At 39.7% G+C, this 21128-nt stretch overlaps 1 protein-coding gene across 1 annotated transcript in view; it reads left to right on the top strand.

The window, feature by feature from the left end:
- The window catches only part of ITGA11 (integrin subunit alpha 11), an 82658-nt gene that overhangs the window by 40470 nt on the left and 21060 nt on the right, over positions 1-21128 (top strand). Inside the window, exons 4-17 of the mRNA XM_075859480.1 lie at positions 808-899; positions 1381-1495; positions 2307-2434; positions 2510-2658; positions 2784-2928; positions 3452-3620; positions 4493-4563; positions 6620-6764; positions 10365-10513; positions 10768-10908; positions 13888-14091; positions 15470-15600; positions 17780-17946; positions 19959-20104. Of these exons, the coding sequence (XP_075715595.1) occupies positions 808-899; positions 1381-1495; positions 2307-2434; positions 2510-2658; positions 2784-2928; positions 3452-3620; positions 4493-4563; positions 6620-6764; positions 10365-10513; positions 10768-10908; positions 13888-14091; positions 15470-15600; positions 17780-17946; positions 19959-20104 (1952 nt within the window). The remainder of the gene's footprint in view (positions 1-807; positions 900-1380; positions 1496-2306; positions 2435-2509; positions 2659-2783; positions 2929-3451; positions 3621-4492; positions 4564-6619; positions 6765-10364; positions 10514-10767; positions 10909-13887; positions 14092-15469; positions 15601-17779; positions 17947-19958; positions 20105-21128) is intronic.

The raw sequence follows: 21128 nt of genomic DNA, 5'->3' as shown, positions 1-21128 counted from the left end.
CATCCTTTCCTTTGGGCCCTCTCACCCATTAAAGGATATGTTCACTTTCACAACCTTTTTTTTAACTGTTCCAATGCATCTAAAATACAAAATGACGCACTTTTGTAAATACTATTGATTAAAAATATCCTACCGTTTTGTGTCTAGAGCTCCTATGCAGACCTATGTATCTTCATGGCTACAGACTAGTACAAACCCTGGGTAGTCATACTTCCCTGCAGTCATACTTCCTTCAATCTGTCCCCTACTTCTTGCTAGGAAATTTGCCAACAGTCCAGCAAACTGGATAACAAAAGAGGAGAGTTTAGTGCTAATTTGTATTACAAATTTGTTTATTGTGTGTTACCATGGAGACACATAGGTTTGCATAGTAGCTGTAGACACAAAATAGTAGGGCAATATTAATAAAGACTTTGAAAGTTTGTTCACCTATTATTTTAAATGCATTGAAGCAATGGAAAAAAAATTGGTTGCAAATATGGACATAAACTTTAAGCAGAGCTGAGAGGGGGGGGGGGATATGACACATTTCCCTGCTTCCCCAATCCCTTTGAAATAAAACTTTTCCACTGGCACCTGACTAAACATTCACTGGCATTTATAGGGCATATGGAGCATATTGAATGCATTCTTATTGACTCAATCCACTAGCACACAGGATGTTGTCTCTCTCGGGAACCATATATTAAGCATGAGGTCTATGTGGAAGTTTGATTGTCTCTAAGGTCTCTTTGGTAACTCAGAGGTTTCTCAGGTCTCTGTGGAGGTCTCAGAAGTCTGTGTCTCTGGTAACTGGAGGTCTCTCAGGCAGGGTGACGCTGGCCAACGTCTCGGAACGAAAGGACAACATGCGCTTGGGAATGAGCCTAGTCACAAATCCCAAAGATAATAGCTTTGTGGTAATTTTATGTTATATATTGTGTCTGCTATGTACTAATGCTTTTAGCCATATACCTCATATAATTCTCTGCTGCATGCTATATTTGGGTTTGTTTATGATTCATTGATGCTATTCCACCCTCAATCATCCTTGCATGTCACCAATACGCCAGACTTATTTGCAACTACTATTGCCTTGCCCCTGCATTCAGTAACTCCTGCAGAGACTATTTTCTTTAATGATTCGGCCTTGCATTATATTGCTCTATATAGTTTATACACATTATAGGGCCTCATTTATCAAAACGGTCTAACACAAAAACTGTCCTTGTTGCCGATAGCAGCCAATCAGAGCTCTGCTTAATGACAGCTGCACTGTGATTGGCTGCTATGGTCAACAAACCCAGTTAACTGGTCAACAAACTGTTAACAGTTTTAAAAAACGAGGCCCGATTGTGTTTTTAGGTGCTCAGTCAAGTTTTGGTATATTTCATGTTGTAGGCTTGCAGCCCACTTTGGTCCCATGAATGTGGAAGTTCCTATTATACCACAGGGATGTGCTCCAGGGTCAGTTCCAGTTTCCGTTTCTCCAAGATTGTGGCTCCTGCTTTACAAAGTAAGCTTGAACTGTATCAATATGTTGTGTAGTCTGCAGTGTTCATGTGGGTAACCACAAATAACTGGTTAATATCTGATTATGTTTACTGCAATAAAGATGAGGTCAGTCTATACAATATGTGTCTTCAGAAGTAGTTTAGAGGGAAGATATCATCAGAAAATGAAACATTATTTAAAATAGGTTTTTCTTATAAACATGTTTTTAAAAAAAAAATCTGCTCAGCTTTGCTGTATATGCTGGGACATAATGAGCAGAGACATCTCATTGTACTGCTGGAGGCCTAGATACGGCAGGACAGCATTACTATACAGATAGATAAGGCTCTCTATGAATCTCCCCTAACACTCTCTAGTCTCTGGGGGAAAAGGCTGTACTCCCAACACTTCCTGGAGACTGTATTAAACTATGACGTTTCTCTGTCAATTAACTCCAATTTATTTCAGCTGCCATAAAGCACGCACAGCCTGCTGCACTGTCTGTATACAGACAATACAGGAAGTGTCTATTTCTAATATGGCCACCCCAATGAAGTTATACAAAAATAAATAGCTACATTATAAAAAAAAAAGAACAAACACATTATTTCTCTTGTATATAATATATTAATAAAACTAAAATTAAATAAATTATACATTCAGTTTAACATTCATGATGTAAAAAATGTTGCTTCTATAATCATTATTTTTTTTGAAGGCATTTGGGCTGGATAAATCCTTCGGACAGGTGAAATCTTGATGCCATGTTTGGCTAGTTCCTTAACGCAAATGTTCCAACATCTGTAGCTTACTAGCATGATTTCTTTTTTAAGGATGTCCAACTTTCATGGATATTGTGATTGTTCTGGATGGATCCAACAGCATCTACCCTTGGGAAGAAGTGCAGAGCTTCCTCATCAGCATTCTACAGAAATTCTACATTGCTCCTGGGCAGATACAGGTACAAATGATAAAAGGGCATCTACCTGTGAATCAAAGCTACATTTGGCCTAATACTCCCATATGTCTGTGATAGGTTGGAGTTCTGCAGTATGGGGAGAAGGTAGTTCATGAATTTTACTTAAAAGACTTTCGTTCGGTGAGTGAGGTGGTGGAGGCTGCAAAACGTATTGAGCAAAGGGGAGGAGAAGAGACACGTACTGCACTGGGGATTGAGAAGGCCTGGTGAGTATACATGAACTTGTGTACATAGAGAAATAGTATGCATTTTATCTTCAAGTCTGAAGGTTTATACTTGTCTTAGAAATGACTCGTTACGATTATGCATTGATAATTATTATCTTGTGTAGTACTGAAGCATTCCAGCGGGGTGGGCGAAAGGGAGCCAAGAAAGTGATGATCGTTATTACAGATGGAGAGTCCCATGACAGCCCAGACCTCAAAAGAGTGATAGAGAGAAGCGAAAGAGATAACATAACACGATATGCAGTGGCCGTAAGTAGTTGTCTACGCATATAACATTCAATCTGAATTTGTTAAAAGGCTTGTACATCATAGCACCGCTCCTTCCCATGGCTGTGTCGAGTATTGTTGATTATTACCAAGAAGGTAGGGAAAAAAGAATGGAAATGCACATCTAGCCTAGCCAATGCAAATAATAGCACAATTTTGTTATAACCAGAAAACAATTAAAAACATTGTATACAAAAATACCCACAGCAATGGATTGCTTTATGTATTTTTGTATACAATGTTTTTAATTGTTTTCTGGTTATAATAAAATTGTGCTGTTATTTGTATTGGCTGCATGTGAAATTCAATTATTTCTGCTCTTTGTTTTTTGGTTATATTATATAGGGCAAAGATTTTGCCCTCCGTACATGTTTAGAGTGCCCGTCCACTTCTGTGGTTTTGTGTCTAGTATTGCAGCTAAGCCCCAGTTACTTGAATAGGGCTTAGCTGAAAAGCAAATATTAATGCAGTGAATATAATATAATATGCTTTCTTTCGTCCTCAGGTTTTGGGATATTATAATCGGAGAAAGATTAATCCTAAAGCTTTTCTCAATGAGATCAAGTTCATTGCCAGTGATCCTGATGACAAGCATTTCTTTAATGTGACAGATGAAGCTGCCTTAAAGGACATTGTGGATGCCCTTGGTGAAAGAATATTCAATCTAGAAGGTGGTATACTCCACTGCACAAATTTTACTGACAAATGTAGTACTTCTCTTGGAGTACAATGCACGCATTACATATGTATTATCAGTAATCACATTCATGTGCAATATGCCCAACTAGATGTATGGAGATTTAAATGTAACATCGGCCATGATGAACTACTAGAATCTAAAATGAAAGGATCCAAAGGGTCAAGGTTTCATGTAGTCATGTTGACTGTAGACATCTACCCAAAATGTTTGCCGGTCGTATCCGTAATATACTAAAACGGTAGAATAATAGGGCATCTATATCTGAAAGGGTAGGACTTTGTAGGAGGATTTCAAAGTGTTGAGAAGAAAGAAAGTATTTGTAGGTCAATGGAAAAATATGATTTTTTGAGTTTGATAAAACAAAGTTCTCTGTTCCATTTATATATCCAAATTGGAGCTGGTAGATTGACTGTGTAGATTAGTATCTTCTAAATCAAGGGGAAGAAAGGTTTTCTGTCTCTTGAGAGGTTGGAATGCAGGAAGTGGGCACTGTGGAATTCCATGCCAAGATAAAGACTCAAGATAATGTGATAGTGGTGTGTATTATAGAGCTAGAGACACGTAAGGACCGTTGGGTTCAATTTTTTTTTAAAAATGTGTAAAAAATTTCTACGATATGACTGTACTGTTATGTGTGTTTTTTTTAATCAGATAATTTCTACTGTATGTATGTTTACTCTAGTCATTGACACTTTATCAGTGAAAATTCATGAATTCATAAATTCCATTAAAAAAATGATGCTGAATCATAGTATTAGTTTTAATTAGTAGTAGCACGTTTTGACACACTCAATTTGCAATAATTTACAGAAATTTCTCAGTTAATGACTTTTTTTTAATTTGCAGGAACCAATAAGAATGAGACATCATTTGGGCTTGAAATGTCCCAGGCAGGGTTCTCATCACATGTAGTGGAGGTGAGTTTAGTAGTTTGTAAGGTCACTTATAAAGGAGGTCATGTATGCAAACTATTGCAAAACAATGTGGTATTCCCCATAACAATCGAATCATATTCCAAATTTCATAGCTCTAGTGGAGATCATAACCTGTTGATAAGTTGGCTTCTTCAGAGCCATAACCCCACAGACAATCACTGCTAAATATGCCTGGGAGCAACAATAAGGGCGTATCATGGTTTCAGCAAAAAAAAATATATAATTCTTTGTATAATGAAAAGTTTTACAATTTTGTAATGAACTTTCTGAATCAATTCCTTATTGTTGATTTTTAGATTACTAATCTCTATATGCTGACATTCATTAGATATCCTTTATTGTTTACCTGCAGTGGATAAAAATATGTTCTGGTTTAAAGATGGATACACAGCTTATCAGAACTGTGCCTTGTAACTAGCTATTTATCTGTGTGTCCAGCACATAGCCAGGAAATATTTTTATCTACTGGAAGGACTCTCGGAAGGTACTGAAATTCCTTGCGTAGATCAAGCTGGGAGATCTTTAGTCTTGAGGGCAATGCTTCCAGCAAAAAAGTATGAAAAATCACTCTCCTCCTCAAGGAAGAGAACCGTCTCTCTCTAGTTGATAGCTACACTGCAAGTCAATGACTTGGGTTATCAGCCAAACCAAAGACACCCAAACCAAAGACACCCAAACCAAAGACACCCATGTGTAGAGAGCACTGTTTCTGAGTAGTTTCTACCTCATAGTACAGAGTAGGGTTTTGGTTGGCTGTGTGATATACCACATATACAGACTCTCGCAAAGTTTCTTCTTTCTGGAGAAAAGTTGCTTTGCATATTCACTGGAAGTAAACAATGAAGATTTCAAATAAATGACAGCAAGCAGAGATTTTAAAACTTGCGAGGAATTGATGCAGAAAGTATATTAGAAAATTGTGTAACTTTTCATTATACCAACAATAACGTTCATTTGCTGAAACCCCAATACTCCTTCAATGATTACTAGCAAATCAGGAGGCTACGGCTAGGTGAGAAGTAGACCTTAAAGCAAGAGGCATCTAAACATTCTATACCTCATATACCCACATGTATTCTTATATTGATGTAATGTGTTAGTGAAAAAATAATGACTTATATAATTTTATTATTTCCTACATGTTGCGCTGGTTGAAACATATCTCAGCCGCATTGTCAGCCCTTCACTCAGGCCTGGCCCTCACAAATTGAATGTCAGATCTAAGGCCCCATACACACGGTCGTGCAAAGTATGGGAGCACATAATTTTCTGAACATTTCTACAGCACATACACCCATTCGTAGCGATATGGAAATGTGTCCGCGGCCAATAGAACGGAATCGGTCCGTAATTTTGGACTGTGTTACGGTCCGCAATTATGGAGAATTTGTACGGTCGTGTGCATGGGGCCTTAGTCTGCAAGCCACAAATCCTTTCGGCTATAGTGGTCAATAGGAGCACGAGATTCAACCGTATATTCTAAAGTGGAAGGATTAAATATTCCAGTAGGAAATTTGTACCTTGCTCTGCTTCTTTGTGGTTTGGAAAACAATCTATTGTATAAATGATATCTAAAAAATAAAGCAATATAAAAAGACTAACTACTTTTAAGACATCAAAATGTGATTCCCCCATAAGCCTTTCTATCACTCCTCTTCTACCACCTCTCCTTTCTAGTTACTTCACTGGTTACTCATTGCCTAGTAAAAGAAAGTTCAAAATTCTCGCAATGACACACAAAGTGCTTCTCAATCTGGCTCCTCCATACATCTCCAAATACCACCCCACAAGTAACCTTTGCGCTTCACAAGACTGTCCTTTCTTCGCTAGTCTACGCTCTCACTTCCAGGACTTTCGTGTATCTCCCATTCTCTAGAATTTCATACCTCAAGATATCAGACTCTGTCCTAGTCTCCAGGCTTTCAAAAATGTTATGTCCATGCACAAGTTTGTTGACCACTGTTCTATGCTCATTGAACACTTGTGTTAACAAGTTATTTATTATCTGTGACAAGTTTATTGCATGTCTTTCCTCTAGGATGGGATTTTGCTTGGAGCTGTTGGCGCATATGACTGGAATGGGGCTGTTCTGAAAGAGACTAGTAGTGGAAAGGTGATACCACGAAGAGAGTCTTATCTCAAAGAGTTTCCCGATGAGCTAAAGAACCATGGAGCTTATCTCGGTAATGCTGGTGGACAAAAAGTCCACAAAATGTGACTATACTGTAGCTATGGTTTTTGTGCAGTCTGAACACTCATGGGTCAATTTATTATCAATCGATTGTAATGTTATCCAGCAAGGTTAGATGTTTTTGTCCATTCTGTATACAAGACAAATTCCTAACATGCAAGTCTCAGTCTCACAATAGTAAAGACAGTGCATCCAGGAGAAAAACAGCTTAATAAAATAAATTAACTCTTTACTACAGTTTTCCAAGATCAGGTTAAAAAATTATAGACGTGACCTACTTGTGAATGCCTTTATTTATGATGGCCCAATGAGACAGGATTTGCCCCTTCGATGAAACCTGGCAAAGGCAGACGGGAGCCACTAAACCACCCCTCACTTTTCTGCTCTACTTTGCTGCCTGGCCGGTTTAATGCTGCAAAGCCCCACATCTCTGATGATCTTAGTTTGGGGAACTAGAAGGTCTTTGCCTGATCTTTGCCTTCTCTTATTCTGAAGAGATATGTGGCGGAGCTATTTATGCTGACGGTGCCCTTGGTGGAGGTTATAGCAATCCAGACAGCTGATAATGAGGATCGAAAGTGGGAGCCCCAAGTGTGGTACTCACCCTCTAGATTAAAATGCTCAGCACAATGCGGTATTTGCCATAGAAAATTCACATTATACACCCTCGTGTAATGTGACATAATATACACCAGTAATACCCAACCTGTTACTCTGCAACTGTTGCAAAACTACAACTCCCAGTATTCCCAGCATGAAGTTGTCGTTTTGCCACAGGATGGAGACCAGCGATCTTCCCAGCAGGACTAGAGCGGGTGTTTTTATTTACCTAGGAATTTAAAACTACGTCACAGTCGTGTGACTGTCATAATACCCACTAAATGAGCTAAGAAGTTTGGATTTTTTACAGTAGGTCTTAACTCAGTAATGATTTTTCATTTTGAATACAGAGTTGTATACTACAGCCAAATGTGTCACCTGCCAACATAAAAACCTGGACAAACCTGTCTGCTTATACAATTATCAACCAATGAGGCTTATAATATTAAATAAATTCAATCTTGGAAAGTCATTGTTACACATCATGGAGTTTACAAACTTAAATATCTCAAACAATTTCCACTAATATAGAAAATTAATCCGTAGCTCTACTTGCCCAGATCCTGTCTACCTTTAAAATCTTTATTGGCTCATAATACATTTTTTCCCAACTTCTCCCCTGATTTACTAGCTGCTCCTTATATCACATCTGATGCGCACAGACTATACCTTCACTTCAAGTATATCGCTATGTGCTGTAAATCACTTTGTAAATGCTAAAATACCTCTAGGAGCTATAGATCATTATTTCTTAATTCTTCCTAATAATATTTGGCACAGAGTTAATTTGAAAATAGATTTTTATGACGCTGTTCATCCTATCAGTAAATTACCCTCTGTTCAAAATAGAGGATTATGGGCGCCTCGCAGGTTAATGCCCAGCTCTGAATTTTGATCTATGTCTTGGAACATTGCTTGGAAAATTGAGGGGGAAAATAAGTGTTTTATATCCGCAATGTCCAGGATGGATCTTATTGCTTTGGGTCTTGTGGAAAAGACGTCTGGCCCCTTGCCTGGAGTCGCTCACCACACCACCACATTTGCTGCCGGGGGAATGTGGGAGAGATGAGAGCTGCTCCTGCATTAGTATTGTCTTACCCCCATACTTCAGGCTTGTACAATAATGTTATGGAAGGCAGTGAGCCAGCAGTCTCAAACAACGCTATGCATAAAAGTCCTCAGCCTGCTCCTCAGACTCTTCCAAGATTCATCACCTTTAAATATTAACCCTTCTATATACTAGTGGTTTTGGCTCAGCAATTTATCCGAATCATTTTAATGAACAATAGATCTTATATCATTTTGCAATTTACTTCTTCTAAGGAGTTCAATACATATGACTGCCCATACAGCTTAGTGCATGGATAATCCATATTCATAGACCTATATGAATGTACTCTACGAATGTGAGGCTTACTGCAGAAAATAGATTACATATGTACTCAGCTCATCCTTGTATTAGGACTTAATTACATTTAAAAAAATATATATTCCTATACAATTGCATACATATTCCATTGACTTATTGACTTTATTTGTAAAAAAAAAAAATATTTTTGGGGATCTGAAAAGCATAGCAGCCACTGTTTTGTCATAGATCTGCACAATAGAAACCTTTGGGTACATTACAGTATATATCTGGATGTTTTTTTTCTATTTTTTGGGTATACAGATGTATGTATTTGACAGAGACAAATGTGGCGTGAGCTTAGCCTAAACTGTATGGGTGTGTGTGTGTGTGTGTGTGTGTGTGTGTGTGTGTGTGTGTGTGTGTGTGTGTGTGTGTGTGTGTGTGTGTACAATAATAAACACGCTCTCCATGCACCACCTATCGCTGAGATTTCGGGATCATGTGCCAAATTTTCTAAAGAAGTAAATTCAAAATTGTATAGCGTTTATTGTTTATTAATGTTTTATAGACTATAGAAACCCTTTAACATTAGCACATTCTCCAGGATCCTCAGTGATGATAATAATAATAATCTTTATTTATATAGCGCCAACATATTCCACAGCACTTTACAATTCAGGGGGTACATTGTACGGACAATATCTGACATTACATATTGACAAATCTAATTTACAATTCAAACAAGAGTGAGGACCCTGCTCGCAAGAGCTTACAATCTATGAGGAAATAAGGGAGAGGCAAAATGTGAAAAGTGCTTGTTCAGTACAATGGTCCAGCCATCTTTTATACACATGGAGTAGCACATAAAGCTGCATGAGCCGGTCACCAGCCAGTGTCTGTGTATGACAGACATGAAGTGCATTAGGGTGCAAGGAGTGTGGGGGATACTGCTGAATGAAGGGGTCAAGTCCTCAATGTCTAATGTAAAGGGGTCCAGGGAAAGTAGTCAGATTAGGGAATGTTATAGGCCTGTCTAAAGAGATGTGTTTTTAGGGCATGTTTAAAACTGTGGATGTTGGGAATTAATCTGATTGTCTTGGGTAGTGCATTATAGAGAACTGGTGCAGCACGAGAGAAATCTTGGAGATGGGAGTGGGAGGTTTGGATTATGGTAGATGTTAATCTGAGGTTGTTGGCAGAACGTAGAGAGCGGATAGGGTGGTAGACAGAGATGAAGGAGGAGATGTAAGGACGTGCAGCACTGTGGAGAGCTTTGTGGGTGAGAGTAATATGTTTGAATTTAATACTGGAGAGTATGGGCAACCAGTGCAGTGACTGGCAGAGGGTAGAGGCATTGGTATAGCGGTTGGTCAGAAAGATGAACCTGGCTGCTGAATTAAGGATAGATTGGAGAGGGGAGAGTTAGTAAGTGGAAGACAGATTAATAATGAGTTACAGTAGTCAAGACAAGAATAATTCAGATGTCATTGAATAACATACAACTTTGGATTTGGTGACTGCTAGCTGTTGTAATAAAACATACCTAGATTATTATATAAATTTCACTATGTCATCACTTTCTAATATTGCTTGGCACATGATCAGCTCTTGACGTCACAGTTCTCCCTCTTTCTTGAACAGGTTACACAGTTACGTCTATTACGACACCACAACGTGTCAGATTATATGTTGCTGGAGCCCCACGGTTCAACCACACAGGAAAAGTGATCATCTTCAGCATGCAGGGAGTGGACAACCTCATCATCCACCAGTCTCTTCTAGGGGTTCAGGTAATCATATAACATTGCAGTGGACATGATAGTTTACAAGAAGGATAACAGACATGTAGGATGCAATACCAATGGGGGCAATAAAGGCACTGGGACATTATGCGTTGACCCTGCTTGTATAATAACAATTAGATGGAAAAAGTACTACCCATACTCTCGTAGCAACCATCTGTATTTCATTCCTTCCTGAACCTGATTTGCTACTACCAATACTACCATAATGGTGAAATGTGTTATTCTTCTGTCCCTGGTAGATTGGATCATATTTCGGCAGTGAAATTGGCTCTGCAGATGTAGATGGTGATGGGGTAACGGATGTCCTATTGGTTGGAGCGCCTATGTTCTTCAGTGATGGACGGGAGCGAGGTCGTGTGTCTGTGTATGTTATGAGAGAAGTAAGTATCTGTTAGTATTACCTATGTAAATTACTACTGAAATAGACTAGTTGCATCAAAAAAGGGGTCATAAGAACTGGTTAAAGGGAACCTGTCACCTTAAAAATTCAGACCAATCTGTGGGGAGGATTTTATAGAGCAGGAGGTGCTGAGCAGATTGATATAAAGTTTTTTGGTAAAAGATTCAGTATATCTTGTCATTTATTAATTTATACCTCTGCTCATTCTGGACTTAAGAGTCCAGTGGGCGGTCCTACTCAGTGATTGACAGTTATTTCTGTATGCACACTTATACACGGAAGGCTGTTAATCAGTGATCAGGACCGCCCTATGTTTATTACAAACATTCATGTTTTAAGAAACATAAATGAAAATGTCCACTTTTGACATAAACATTGGCTATAGACATTAAAGGTTTTTCCCTATAATCATTAATTATCACCTCTCCAACGAAAGGTGATAAATATCTGATAGGTGGGGGTCCAACCGCTTGAACCCCACCAATCAATGAAGCAGTGGCCGAGCATGTGCAATACTGCTCCATTCATATGGGGCTCCCATGAACAGCAAGGTAAGCCCATTCTCGTGATCGGTGGGGGGTCCCAGCAGTCGGACTCCCACTTGTCCTGTGGATTGGTGATAAATATTGATTATGGGAAAACCCCTTTAAATCATGTATTTAAAATTCGGCTCACATACCTTTCTTATATCAGTGCCGGAGCCTCTGTCTATAAATAAAAAAAATGGTATAGTCCACAGATTTGTCCATAAAAAAGCACCCATAGGATAACTGAATGGACAGTCATGTGACCCACATCATGTGACCCCTGGCATTCAGGTAACACTGTCAGGTGAATGATAGATTATTGAGGAGCAGAAGTTCTAAAGTATTTCTACCTACAGCAACGTCTCATCATCATGTCTGTCAGTGTCTGTGAGGAGCGGCTCTTACATTCTTCTCCGTCTCCTCTGTGTGTTGTGGTTTTTTAATTCAACTTTATTAACAACATGGCAACATCCGCTAGAGACAGGCAGTTATTTTATAAATCATCTAGAGACCGTGAATACACACACAGTGAAGTAGTTGTTTATATCCACATAGCCCATGCTGCGTGTGTGTGCGTGTGCGTGTGCGTGTGCGTGTGTGTGTGTCTGGTCACAGGACTGATCTGTGGCTATACTATTCCATAGAGTATGTGTGTAGAATTTCTAATACATGTATATTAGAAAACTGTATGATATCCTATTCTACTAATATGTAAAGACATAAATAGAAACTGGACAACCCCTTTAAAAACTAATCTGAATTTCTTTTGATACATACTTTATTTGGTCAAACTGTATGAGCCCACTTTCCACTTTAGGGCTACCCTTGAAAATGATTTGTCAAAACTGGACAACAACTTTAACAATGGATGTTGTAAAAATAGATTATATTATTTATGATGATTCTACAAAAATGTTGGACATGAATAAAAAGCAATGACCCCAACAATTCCATGTTTTAATTATTTTGTAAAAAAAAAATTGTAAACATAAGATTTGTATGGAGAGTTGACATGATTGTGTTGAACCAGACAAAATTTATGTCCCCACATCTTGGACCTTCTCCATGTACATATTTCTCATGCTCTTCAGTATAAAGAGACATCTTTTGTAAGTTCTACGTGATGTCATCTGGTTTCTATGAGTGTTCAGGTCATCAAACTGAAATGTTTGCAATTTATATAGTTCCTGTCATTGGTATGAGCAACCAAGATGCATATTTAGACGGTAAACATTGCCAATTTTTATAACTTGAAATGAAGGCAAACTGAAATATAATAGCAAATTATGGTATACAGATGTTGTGTTGCATGGGTAAAAATATATAAAAATAATTAAAAAGAAATACTCCTAATGTACTATGTCTCCATTCTATGCTGTAAAGTAATTTTTCTAACTATTTGGTACAGACTACAGGGTCAACCTGGCCCACCAGAGTACCAGAGGATCCTCTAGTGGACCCATGTTCTGATACAATAATGGGCCCCAAAGGTCCAGCAGAAGACATCCCTATTTGATGCTGATTTGGAAAACAATCACTTTCCACTATGGACAATTCTAACAGAATTTATTAAAAAATAACCTATTAGAATGTATTAATGATATCATCCTGTAAATGCAATAATAACACCGTAGTATAAGATGCAGTCAAAAGTGGACATACACATGTTCTGTATATATTCTTAGTGGGCCCTCAGATACTTCCTCTGCTGGGCACAAGGTACCTCAGGCAGACACAGGGAACAGAATAAGATGCTGAAATTTATTTAAAGGGGTTCTAAGCTTTGGACAATTCTTACTTGTTAGAAGAGTAACCTCACAATAAGCAAATCACAAAGTGTCCCACTGCTGGGAATCCCAATGATCAGCTGTAATCTGTGGGGAAACCTGGCAGTAAGTGTTAAGTTTACAGGCAGCGCCACCACAGTGCAAATTGAGCATTACACAGTGCCTATTCATACCAATGAATTGTCTGTGTAATGCAGGACAGGTCCTCCTAAGCGAGAGATGCTCTTTGTAACTGCCCTCCACTTTGGCTGAGGGATAGGATCATGAACAGATGATCTTTATCTACTAACTCAGAATTCCCTAATAGGGTGTAAAAAAATTAGTTCAACCCCTTCAAACATATCTTTTGTTTCAAACTATCTTACAGTTTACCTTCTCGTCTTTAGTACAACAATATTATAAAGTGGCAAGTGAAGTATATTATGAGCCCTGATCAGACTACAAACCAGATGCCTCACACTTTCATGTCATGTTGGAATGCATAGGATGCACATAGTCCAACTGGAAACATCTTTTCTTACTGTATGTCAACTTCAAAATTACACCATTAAAGTTGAATAGAAAACTCCTGAATTTCTTACAGCATCTTGGCTATTTGCTATGTTCTAGATTAGTTCTAATGCCTGTATTCTGCTTTTGTTACAGAAGCGGTTTATTCCAGATGGTATTCTTCAGGACTTTGACAGCTCACAGAACGCACGTTTTGGATATGCTATAACTGCAGTCCCAGATCTTAACCAGGACTCCTTCAATGATGTGGTGGTTGGGGCTCCTCTTGAAGATGACCACAAAGGTGCAATCTACATATTTCACGGATTTAAGAGGAATATTTTGAAAAAATACAAACAGGTAAGAAGAAAAAAATACATTACAGGTGCTTTGACCTTAAGGAGGCTCTGTCACCAGTTTAATACTTCTCTATCTCCTACCTAATCTAATAGGCGCTTTGATGTAGATAACTACTGTTTTTGTTGGTTTTTTTAAGGTATATTATTGACCAAGTTATGAAAATTTTTCGATTTATAGATGAAAGAAATGAAAATGCGGCACTCACCCGTTTGCAAATCTTTTTAACTTTATTGTGTCACCTTGGCGAGGGTAAAAGCATTACAGGGAGGACAGCTAGTTGTAGGTTACAGCCTGTTTCGCGCTGGAGATTGCGCTTCTTCTGCGCTTCTTCTGAATTACAGGGAGGACAGCTAGTTGTAGGTTACAGCCTGTTTCGCACTGGAGATTGCGCTTCTTCTGAAGAAGAAGCGCAATCTCCAGTGCGAAACAGGCTGTAACCTACAACTAGCTGTCCTCCCTGTAATGCTTTTACCCTCGCCAAGGTGACACAATAAAGTTAAAAAGATTTGCAAACGGGTGAGTGCCGCATTTTCATTTCTTTCATCTATATTATACTACAAGACTGTCTGTTTTTATGCTGAGCACCGCCCGAAGTTTGCTTAAATGAGGAAACTCTGCCTCCACTTGCATCTATCTGCCTGTTCCATGCTGTGAAGATTGAGAGTGGTGCCGACTTCCTTCTACTGTGCTTGATTTTTCGATTTATGCAAACTTTTTCTAAATGCCCAACTGGGCATTTCTTTTCTATTCACCAAGTGGGCATTGTATAGAAAAGTGTATGACGCCGACCAATCAGCCCAGCTTGATTCATAGCACAGCATGATTTCACAAGATCGCGCTGCGACGTGACTTCCTCCCGCAGGTCCTTTACCGGAGCGACGGAAGACTGAACAGACATCCCCTCCAGCCATGCCAGGACGTTTGTCCGAATCTGCAGCGGCTGGTCAATAATAAACATTTAAAAAACAAACAGTAGTCATCTACATCAAAGCGCCTATTAGATTAGGTAGGAGATAGAGAAGTTATAAACTGGTGGCAGACCCTCTTTATGTACAGTTAGCATAGTGTCAAAAGAACAAAGAAACTAGAAATAAAAACTTACAGTTTATATAAAGTAATAGCTGTAGTGAAAAACATGGCTCCTTTCTTCTAAAAGCAGTGCCACACCTGTCCACAGGTTGTGTGTGGTATTGCGGCAAAGCCCCATTCACTTTGACAGTCAAGTTGCAATACTAGGCACAACCCATAGACAGACATGTTTTTCCAATCCTGTACAATCCCTATAATCATCATGTGTGTATGTGTTGAGGCTGAGGGGGGATATCTATGGCACTTTTCTTAGCACTTTTCTTATGTTTGCTATGTTCTTTCAACCTAGCGCATTGCTGCAGCAGACTTGTCTTCCAAACTCGTATATTTCGGTTGTAATATTCACTGTGAGATGGATATGAATGAGGATGGACTGGTGGATCTGGCAGTGGGCTCCATGGGAAATGCAGTTCTGCTATGGTGCGTAAATTATACTGTACAAATCTAACTGTGCGAAGCCTAAATATATTGTTATATGTGCTCAAAGGATAATTTTACCTTTTCTTATTCCATTCGCTTCTTTTACTGACCCATTCCATCACTATGATAGTGGCTCCAATGTTCACAACTCCAGCTGCCATTAGAATTATAGATACACAAATAAGGGCTGACAGCTACCATAGAGGCCAGGGGCAAATGCAGGATTCTTGAAGGCGGGTTTCCAAGCACATTGGTGCCTACAGTGGAGATGGCAAAATGCACCCCCCCCCCCTTTATACTAAATATCTGGGAATTTACGGACAATTGATTTACACCTAATATACCTGGTGATTTGGGATGTTGCCGGGGTTTGTAGAGGAGTTTTATGCACCTATAATTTAATTATATTTAATCTGAATAGGTACTGAATTCCTCATAGGGGTCACCACTCTGTTCTTCTGATACCAAACTCAAAATGCAATGCTTACATTTAAACAGTCATATAGAATCATGCTGTGTGTAAAAGATCTCTGAGTTATTTGCTCACTGAACAGTCACATCTTAGGCTACATTCACACAAGCTTATCAGATTCACAGGCGTGAATCTGGTCCGTGTGTGTTGCGTATGCATCAGTGTGCTATGCGGGTGGCATGCGGGTGGCATTCACGCACTCGCAGAACACATCTTTTTTTTTTTTCAATCGAATTGATGCGCAAATTGCGCACCGCACACGGATGTTCATCCGTCTGCGGTTCGTGGTTTTTACGCACCCATTGACTTCAATGGGCGCGTAGGTGCATGAAAACTCTCGCTGCGTGAAAACTCACGCATGTGTGAACAGCCTTATTGAAATCAATGGGTCCGTGTGCTGCGCTTGATTTCCATGCGCAGCAAACGGACGTTATTCACGTTTGAATGGGCCCTTACACACAAAGTTCTGTCAAATCTGACTATTCAGTGAGCAAATAACACAAACATTAGTACACACAGCACAGTAAATCTGTGCAGGTACTGATCTGCAAGGACCTTCTAGCCACGCCGCCTCCTATGAATGATCAGTAATAGCAGATTCAACACCATTAACCCCTGCCTCTCCACATCTCTGATGTCTGGTGAGTTCAGGGGAGGGTGAGAGCACTATAGCCAGTGGTGGATTAAGGAGACCATAGGCCCTGGGCTGTTCCCCATGCTTAGGCCCCCCCTCTCCACACACACACTATATCCACTATACACACACACACACACACACACAATATGCACTATACTCACACACACTATACACACACACACACACTATATATACACACACTATATGCACTATACAGACACTATATACACTATACACACACACACATACACACACACTATATATACACACACACCACACTCACCAGAGCGTCTTCCTCTGCGGTGCTTGTGCTCTGGCAGCCTACATGACCTTGATCATGTGGCTGTGATGTCACCACAGGTCTTTCACCTCTTAGTTGCAGTCTTGCCGTTATCAAGCAGCTGCTGGCGGTGTAGACAGGTGGGACAGTTCACAGAGGAGCAGACTGTCAGGGAGAGTGACTCCAGCGCCTGCCCATCACTCTCTATGACAGTCTGCTCTGTACAGTTGATGTTATGTGCCCCCTGTTCCCTGGCCTAGCTCATCCCTGCAAATGACTACCGCTGCACCTCCCCCCACCTCTTCATCAGCAGGTGAGATCGATGACCGCTAGAATGTGGCCGGAAACAGCCCTACATAGTTTATTGAGGTTATGTGTGGTTCAGGCGGCCATGGGCCCCCTGGGAGCCTTGGTCCCTGGGCGGCCGCCCGATCCATCCATATGAGGATCCGCCACTGACTATAGCTGCCAATATCTTGTATTTCTGTGTCTGACATTGTTATGGGGCATTGTGGCTGGCATTATATTGGGGCACTGTGGTACCCTATTGTCTCAATATTACCCAGGAAATGTACAGTTAAAGGCAAAACCTTTTTTCTCCTCTTTTATGCTAAAATTTATGGCTGCATCTTATGGTCCAGTGCGTCCTAAAGTCAGTAAAATATATATAGTTTTAGTATGATAGCACAATTATACTTTTTCACCATTTGTTCTCTAATTCATACTGTTTATATTTGCTATCACTTGATTACTCTCTGTTCTATATTTTCTGATTTTCTATGTTGTGTAGGACTCGCAGCATTATTCAAATCAACACAACCATCAGATTTGAGCCTCCGAAAATCAACATTTTTAGTAAAGAATGTCGCAGGAATGGACGGGAAGCAACATGTATGTCAGCATTCGTCTGCTTCTCCCCAATGTTTAAAGCCCCACAGTTTCAAGGGCAGGGCGTTGGTAAGTCCACATTTTTTCTTCAAACCAATAATAGTTAAGGTTTATAAAAAAAAAGTTGCATTTATTCTACTGCACACGTGTTTGAAAAGTAGATATATTTATATATTAATAGATAAGGATCTTGCCCATGTGTGGGTAGGGTAAAACAACAAGATTTGTGTAAGCCCAGCTCCCTCTCTCAACTCTCCTTGGCAGTCAATCACAGTGAGAAAACTCTCCCCTTCCTATCCCCATCATTGTACAGTGGAGGAAATAAGTATTTGATCCCTTGCTGATTTTGCCCACTGTCAAAGACATGAACAGTCTAGAATTTTTAGGCTAGGTTAATTTTACCAGTGAGAGATAGATTATATAAAAATAATAAAAAAAAATAACATTGTCAAAATTATATATATTTATTTGCATTGTGCACAGAGAAATAAATATTTGATCCCTTTGGCAAACAAGACTTAATACTTGGTGGCAAAACCCTTGTTGGCAAGCACAGCAGTCAGACATTTTTAGTAGTTGATGATGAGGTTTGCACACATGTTAGATGGAATTTTGGCCCACTCCTCTTTGCAGATCATCTGTAAATCATTAAGATTTCGAGGCTGTCGCTTGGCAACTCGGATCTTCAGCTCCCTCCATAAGTTTTCGATGGGATTAAGGTCTGGAGACTGGCTAGGCCACTCCATGACCTTAATGTGCTTCTTTTTGAGCCACTCCTTTGTTGCCTTGGCTGTATGTTTCGGGTCATTGTCGTGCTGGAAGACCCAGCCACGAGCCATTTTTAATGTCCTGGTGGAGGGAAGGAGGTTGTCACTCAGGATTTGACGGTACATGGCTCCATCCATTCTCCCATTGATGCGGTGAAGTAGTCCTGTGCCCTTAGCAGAGAAACACCCCCAAAACATAATGTTTCCACCTCCATGCTTGACAGTGGGGACGGTGTTCTTTGGGTCATAGGCAGCATTTCTCTTCCTCCAAAAACTGCGAGTTGAGTTAATGCCAAAGAGCTCAATTTTAGTCTCATCTGACCACAGCACCTTCTCCCAATCACTCTCAGAATCATCCAGATGTTCATTTGCAAACTTCAGATGGGCCTGTACATGTGCCTTCTTGAGCAGGGGGACATTGCGGGCACTGCAGGATTTTAATCCATTACGGCGTAATATGTTACCAATGGTTTTCTTGGTGACTGTGGTCCCAGCTGCCTTGAGATCATTAACAAGTTCCCCCCGTGTAGTTTTCGGCTGAGCTCTCACCTTCCTCAGGATCAAGGATACCCCACGAGGTGAGATTTTGCATGGAGCCCCAGATCGATGTCGATTGACAGTCATTTTGTATGTCTTCCATTTTCTTACTATTGCACCAACAGTCGTCTCCTTCTCACCCAGCGTCTTACTTATGGTTTTGTAGCCCATTCCAGCCTTGTGCAGGTCTATGATCTTGTCCCTGACATCCTTAGAAAGCTCTTTGGTCTTGCCCATGTTGTAGAGGTTAGAGTCAGACTGATTAATTGAGTCTGTGGACAGGAGTCTTTTATACAGGTGACCATGTAAGACAGCTGTCTTTAATGCAGGCACCAAGTTGATTTGGAGCGTGTAACTGGTCTGGAGGAGGCTGAACTCTTAATGGTTGGCAGGGGATCAAATACTTATTTCTCTGTGCACAATGCAAATAAATATATATAATTTTGACAATGTGATTTTATTTTTATTTTTTTATATAATCTATCTCTCACTGGTAAAATTAACCTAGCCTAAAAATTCTAGACTGTTCATGACTTTGACAGTGGGCAAACTTACAAAATCAGCAAGGGATCAAATACTTATTTCCTCCACTGTACATGCTTGAATGAATCTATACCTACACATTGCATGTACTAAGTTGGAATATTATCACACACGTGACAAGTATGATAGGTCAGTTTAATTATTATTTTACTAAATTGTAATTACAATGAGAGAAATGTGTTGGTTTGTCTAATAATACTGTGTACACGACTTATGATCTGTATCTACTCCCAGCCATTAAATACAATGTGACGATTGATGAGAAGAGATATACCCCTCGTGCTGTGATTGATGACATTGGAGGAGACAAGCACTTCATTAAAACCATCAGAGCCACGAGTGGACACAGCCAGTGCCAACAGCTCAATTTCCATGTGCTGGTGGGTGTGAATTTGTTGTAACATTGGCATCATCTTGGGTTCCTCTTCTCAGGAGAATGGCTAATCCAAATGTAGCTCTATGTCCTAATTCTGGGAAGCCATTCTCAGCGATGACATTACTCACCTAGCCTCTTAGAAACAAACAAGGTTTTATTTTTCTGTTTTTAACCTGAGAAGGGAAACATTTTCCCCAAGAAATCCATAACATTTAAACATTGTTGACATCAAAGAGAATAGTTGTGAACTAGACTAATTTCTGATTAAAAAGAACCATTTGACTTGAATCTATGCACAGTCTATGCATGAATTTATCTTTATGGAAATTGTAACAAGCAAATATCTGTCAAACTCAATGGGTAGAGATAATATAATAATATAACATAAACATGAATACAGTTGAAGCTTCGTAATCAAAGAAGACCTGTGTATTATGTAATGAGTCCTCCACCATCCACGCTTCGGGTTGTCATTCGGTGATCATATACTAAAGAAGAGGTGGCCACGCTTGCATGTGGCTATCTCTTTTGATGTCTAAAGGAGCCGCTGGCTTATCAGCCTCCATAGCTGTCATAGACTTCTATGGAGAAAGCCACATTCCTATAAGTGGCTGAAATATGGGATCAGGAGGGGTCCATGTCTCAGAGGTGGGATGGGGGCCCATCCCAACTTTTTTTCCCCAGGGACTTCTACCAACCCAATCCAGCATGACAAAAGTTCCCTTGGTAGGAGACCCTTTTTTTTTTTATAGGTCATAAGGACCATCTATTTCCAGAAAGGAATCCAAATCCTTTTAAAATTAATTTAAAGAACCAACCACCACTGCTTGCAATTTCAGAAATGTCCATACATTTAGTGCCCTAGTAAAAACAAAAAAAATCCTTGCTGATGGTGAAAAAGTTTCCTCTGTAACAATACAATGTCCCCTTGTTATTTTTATAGAGCTTTGTATAAGAACATCATCAGACCAAGGGCAGCTAATATGGGGTCCTTGCAGAGAGGCCCAGCCCTGGTTGATCCCATACTG

The sequence above is a fragment of the Rhinoderma darwinii genome, chromosome 3 (assembly GCF_050947455.1).
Source record: "Rhinoderma darwinii isolate aRhiDar2 chromosome 3, aRhiDar2.hap1, whole genome shotgun sequence".
Taxonomy (NCBI): Eukaryota; Metazoa; Chordata; class Amphibia; order Anura; family Rhinodermatidae; genus Rhinoderma; species Rhinoderma darwinii.
The sequence above is the reverse complement of the archived record's forward strand: the minus strand, read 5'-3'. Positions and strand labels throughout refer to the sequence as shown.